Source organism: Cebus imitator, unplaced genomic scaffold (assembly GCF_001604975.1).
Source record: "Cebus imitator isolate Cc_AM_T3 unplaced genomic scaffold, Cebus_imitator-1.0 Scaffold521, whole genome shotgun sequence".
In the NCBI taxonomy this organism is placed as follows: domain Eukaryota; kingdom Metazoa; phylum Chordata; class Mammalia; order Primates; family Cebidae; genus Cebus; species Cebus imitator.
In genome coordinates, this window is record NW_016107836.1 from 984,758 (window position 1) to 990,424 (window position 5,667).

Genomic DNA, 5,667 nt, shown 5'->3' on the forward strand with positions numbered 1-5,667 from the left:
AGCCCGAGGCGGGTGGATCACAAGGTCAAGAGATCGAGACCATCCTGGTCAACATGGTGAAACCCCATCTCTACTAAAAATACAAAAAATTAGCTGGGCATGGTGGCGCGTACCTGTAATCCCAGCTACTCAGGAGGCTGAGGCAGGAGAATTGCCTGAACCCAGGAGGCGGAAGTTGCGATGAGCCAAGATCGCGCCATTGCACTCCAGCCTGGGTAACAAGAGTGAAACTCCATCTCCAAAAAATATATATATATATACTTGACCAAATGTAAGTAAGGAAGCATCAAGATATAGATAATGAAGCATTTTAAATGGTTGTTTAGCTCATATGAAAGTGAGGTTTGAGGACAAGTTGAACCCTTAATTCTGATTGCAAGATTTAAAAAACATTCATTGTCTATTTCTGGTATCTTAAATCCTGTTTAGAAATCACAGTAAATCATTTTACTGGGCCGTGATCTGCTATCCCAATATTTATCTCAGCTTTTAGATGATGATAAGTAAGTTTAAAACCAACATGTGAGGGATATGTATGTGTTCAGCTCGTGAAGTCAGTATTTAAAAAAGCAGGTTATTCTGGTATGGGTTTTGGAACATTTACTTGTCAAGTCCAGGGTATGTTGTGTATGAAAGCAACTGTATGAACATGAGCTAGTTTGGGTCTGTGGGTGGTGGTGCTTGAAGGGAAGTATCCCAGGATGCAATGGTTGGGAATTAATGGTCAGTGAGAACAGAGGGGGCCTGTGAGGGCTGTATTGTATCATGCCTGGAGGACTCTGGAAACGTGTGGTTCACAAATGCCTACTATTCTGCTCTAACCAGTTCTTTAATCTTTTATACAGTGTTACCCAACCTGTAAAACCTCCTGATTTCCCACAAGTTAATGTGGGGAAATTTATTCTTTACCTCTTAATTCCTTTGTGAGGATTAGCCCTTTCTACTCATTGAGGCCAAATATCCCCTCTCTCACCACACTCTTCAGCTGTCTTAGTGGTCTGTAATTAATAAGTGACTCAGCTGGCTAGGTGCGGTGGCTCATGCCTGTAATCCCAGGACTTTGGGAGGCTGAGGTGGGTGGATCACGAGGTCAGGAGTTCAAGACCAGCCTGGCCAAGATGGTGAAACCCCATCTCTACTAAAAATATGAAAATTAGCCAGGCATGGTGGCGCGTGCCTGTAATCTCAGCTACTCAGGAGGCTGAGGCAGGGAATTGCTTGAACCTGGGAGGTAGAGATTGCAGTGAGCTGAGATCCTGCCACTGCACTCCAGCCTGGGTGACAGAGCAAGACTCCATCTCAAAAAAAAAAAAAAAGTGACTCAGCCTTATCATTTAGGATTTGTATGCTGACCTACTTGTAGCTCAAGTGTTGTGACTTAATGTGTTTCATCTTTATATTATCTGTCACTAGCCCAAAAGTCTGTCTCGTTGGTAGTTAAAAGGCAGTCTGATCTAAGTTTGAATCTTGCATGTCTTCCTTTTCCTGTCTTACCCGTGTATGTACTGTGGTAGTATTGATTACAGACTTTATGATATCCTGCCTTATTTTAGGAGTATTGACTATTTTTAAATAGCTTAGTTAAGGGTTCTTAGAGTTCGTTTTATCTCTTGGCTCTCTTAAAGCTGTTTCACTTAATCCAAGTTTCCAACGAAAGGTTAATGCTTAAACAACTTATCTGGTGGCTGACTTTTCATGTATTTAAGTACTAGGAAAAACAAGTATATATTTATTAGCTGTCTAACTGAGGGTAGGTTTAACTCACTGAGCCTCAGTTTCCTCAAAATAGGATTATTAATCATTTTGCAGAGAAGCTTATCAGAACTAAATGAGGGAAAACAGAAGCTGTCATAGTGTAAATACTCAGATGTTAGCTATGAATAATAAAGATTTGAAAAGTTAAGCAGAAACTGTTTGTTTAAATCTTATTTATGATCTCTGGTATTTTAGGAAGTTAAGAATATTAGTCGCTAACTAACAATGTTTATGCATTGTGGCTGGAAACAGTACAACTACTCCTGAGTTCTGGATACCAGGAATGACCTGGACTGACTTTGAGATTCCATTAAATGCTTCATTCTTGCTCTGTTCAATAGAGACTAAATACTATACCAGTAGTAAATCTAATTCCAGCTTTATTCATCTAGTCAATTCTCCATAATTCAGTTCCTGAAACAGCTCACATTATATTTGGAAGACTGGCAACAACTCCATCTTTGTTTACTACTGGCATATGAAATATCTTCAAATTTAAAACACAATTTTGACAATTAGTCTTGCTGATCATTTTAAACCAACATTATAATAATGGGGAGGTGGTAAATTACCCATCTATTTTTGGTATTAGAAATATACAGATAAACAATAAAGGGCTGTGTGTTTGTGTGTGTGTTATTTTCACTGTAAAGATGTTTAAATTGCTAGCAGCTATAGAATAAAGATGTTTAAATTGCTAGAAGCTACAGAATTATGCTACCAGTGAAAACAATGTAGTGGTTCAGTGTACTCCTTGTATTTATTGCAACGTAAGAGATGAATTTCAAATTACCCCCTTAAAACTTATGTCTCTAGTGCATTAAGAGGAGTTTTTAGAAGTCTCGCTCTGTCACCCAGGCTGGAGTGCTGTGGTGTGATCTTGGCCCACTGCAACCTCCACCTCCTGGGTTCAAGCAATTCTCTGCCTCAGCTTCCCAAGTAGCTAGGATTACAGGCTCCTGCCACCACGCCCAGCTAATTTTTGTATTTTTAGTAGAGAAGGGGTTTCACCATGTTGACCAGGTTGTAGAGGAGTTTTAACGTCCTTCAGAAGCTTATCTTATGCATTCACCTTCTTACACATTCTATTTTGCCTAAAAAAGTAGGAAGATAATTTCAAGTAGCAATTTCTTTAATTATAATTCCCTGTTTTCCTTACCATTGTACTTATGCATATGATCTTCTTTTTTAGACTATCTTAAAGGAAGTAATAACTTCAAGTTCTCTCCCAAAATATCCTAAAAATAAAGGAAGTAATATACTTAACATAAATGGGGGCTTAAATTAGGACTGCTGAATTTTCAGAGGATCATTGAAAAGTGTAACACATTAAAGGTTATACTCTTTATGAAAAGAAAGAGACAGCCAGCCAGCACCAGGTGGGTGATTCGCTAGAATTCGTTCCATTGGTTTACAAAAACCTAAGACCTGTTGATTGCCAAATATCTGTTAATTACAATGATGAAAAATATAATAGGATGTTTTTGAAAGTTTGTTTTCACCTTTGTGTTTGGCAAAAATCTTGATTTACTTCTGTGCCTATTCTATCTTTGCAGTAGGTCATAAGCTCCTATAGGGCAAGAACCAAATTTTTACTTTACCCTGCATACAATGTATATTTAACTAATAAGTCTGGGTAATAGGAGGCTTTAAAAATGCTAGTTTATTCCTGCAATGATTGCATGCGTTTATGTGTGTATACAGTCATGCATAGTGTATGACGGGGATATGTTTTGAGAAATGTATTGCCAGGTGATTTCACTGTTGTGCACATATCATAGTGTGTATGGTACAGCCTACTACACACCTAGGCTATGTGGTATAGCCTGTTGTTCCTTGGCTATAGACCTGCAGAGTGTACTGAATGCTGTAGACAATTGTAACACAATGATAAGTACATGCGTATCCAAACATAGAAAAGGTACAGCGAGAGATAGGAGCAGGAAATTTTAAGTTCCATTATAATTGTATAGGACCACTGTTATATGTGACCCATTGTTGACAGAAATGTTTTGTGGTGCATGACTGTGTGTGTGGTGTGTGTGTGTGTGGTGTGTATACGTGTGACTCATAAGTACTTCAAAGTTATCTAAAACATGAGCCAAGTCCCAGTACTACCTCTTTCAATATAATATCTGGAAGTGACATGTAACCTCTGTGATTCTGTTTTCCATCTCTCAAATGGAAACAATACATACCTCATAGGTTGCTATCGAATATTAGACAATTTATAAGGCATGTAATAGAATTCTTGTACATAACTGCTAACTGCCACAGGTCCTACTTGATGTATCCTCCTAATTCCCAGTCTCAAACCCCAGCCCCACGCCCTCTTTGATCTAACTAACTGTTCTCTCCCTCCCCACACCACTCTGACCTCCTTCCTATCCTATGGAGCACACTCCCACCTCAGGGCATTTGCTCTTTCTGTTTTCCCTGCTTTTCCCCAGATGTCTACAGAGCTTGCTCCTTGCTTCTTGGTTTTACTTGAGTTTCCACTCAGGTATAACCTTACCACACAGGTCTTTCCTGACATCCATTTAAAGTAGCATTCCTTATCTTACCCAGCTTTGTTTTTCTTCTTAGCACTGATCTAACACACATGGATTATCTGTATCTTCCTACAAAGTCTTAAGTTTCTGAGAACAGAGATCTTCTTTTGCTTACTGTTGTATCTTAGCACATAGAACAGTGTTTGTATATAATAAGTTCTGATTTTTTTAATGAATTGCTATTAATAACAGTATTTCTATAAGCAACCTTCATAATTGTTCTTTATCAATAACTTTGGACATTACTACGTTTTTGCCTAAGGATTGTTTAGACCTTATTACAAATGAACAAGGTACTAAATCCCAGTTTCTTTATGATTTTTCTCCTTCTAGGTTTCAGTGTAGCTCAGAAGCCATTTGGAGCCACATATGTGTGGAGCAGCATCATAAATACTCTTCAAACACAAGTGGAAGTGAAAAAACGAAGGCACCGTTTAAAACGACACAATGACTGCTTTGTTGGTTCAGAAGCTGTGGATGTCATTTTTTCTCACCTACTTCAGAATAAGTATTTTGGTGATGTAGATATTCCTCGGGCCAAAGTGGTTAGAGTGTGTCAGGCGCTTATGGACTACAAAGTATTTGAAGCAGTTCCAACCAAAGTCTTTGGAAAAGACAAAAAACCTACATTTGAAGATAGTAGTTCCAGCCTTTATAGATTCACAACAATACCTAACCAAGACAGTGAATTAGGCAAAGAGAACAAACTGTATTCACCTTCTAGGTTAGTATATAATGTTAGATTATTATGGGGATATTGGCAATGCTTTGTCTACCTTTTTATGAGATGTCGACTGGCTTTATATTTACATTTTTAGCATTAAATGTGGCCAAAATATGGATCTGTAGGTAAATTTGATAAAGTACAATGAAATTTTGTTAACTTTATTGGGTATCTCCTAGTCGTATTTAGCAGAAGCAGTCAACACACTTTGATTTGCCTGCTTCAGGTTATAGTTACAGTGTAAAAAATGTTCTCATACCAAGTGATATGAGAACACAGCGAAGGCAGGCAGAGAGAAACCCAAATTGCAGTGGGAGGGAAGAAGGAATCATTTAAAGGAAAACTGGGGAGACAGAATTGTGGAATTCAGTGATTGAAATGGATGTGGTGATAAGTGCATAATGAACTTAGAGCTACTTGTGAAGTAAACCAACTTTACCTTTTCCCCTTTGTTACCCTCAGCTAAACTCTGCAGGGGTGACATAGAGGTATAATTGAAGCTCTTATAATTCAGATCTGACCTAAAGGCAGAATTTTAATGTATTCATTTTCAAATATATGTCTGTGTCTCTCTGTGTATGTGTGCGTGCACATACATATACATATACATATACATATACATATATATATATATAT

General features: G+C 38.0%; 2 protein-coding genes across 2 annotated transcripts in view; both read left to right on the forward strand.

Annotated features, from left to right (window-relative positions):
- The window catches only part of DEPDC7 (DEP domain containing 7), a 19,450-nt gene that overhangs the window by 6,318 nt on the left and 7,465 nt on the right, over nt 1–5,667 (forward strand). Inside the window, exon 2 of the mRNA XM_017514280.2 lies at nt 4,641–5,031. Within this exon, the coding sequence (XP_017369769.1) occupies nt 4,641–5,031 (391 nt within the window). The remainder of the gene's footprint in view (nt 1–4,640; nt 5,032–5,667) is intronic.
- Nucleotides 5,095–5,667, forward strand: part of LOC108293058 (40S ribosomal protein S26-like) — a 1,696-nt gene continuing 1,123 nt past the window's right edge. The window contains exon 1 of the mRNA XM_037733384.1: nt 5,095–5,152. Within this exon, the coding sequence (XP_037589312.1) occupies nt 5,095–5,152 (58 nt within the window). The remainder of the gene's footprint in view (nt 5,153–5,667) is intronic.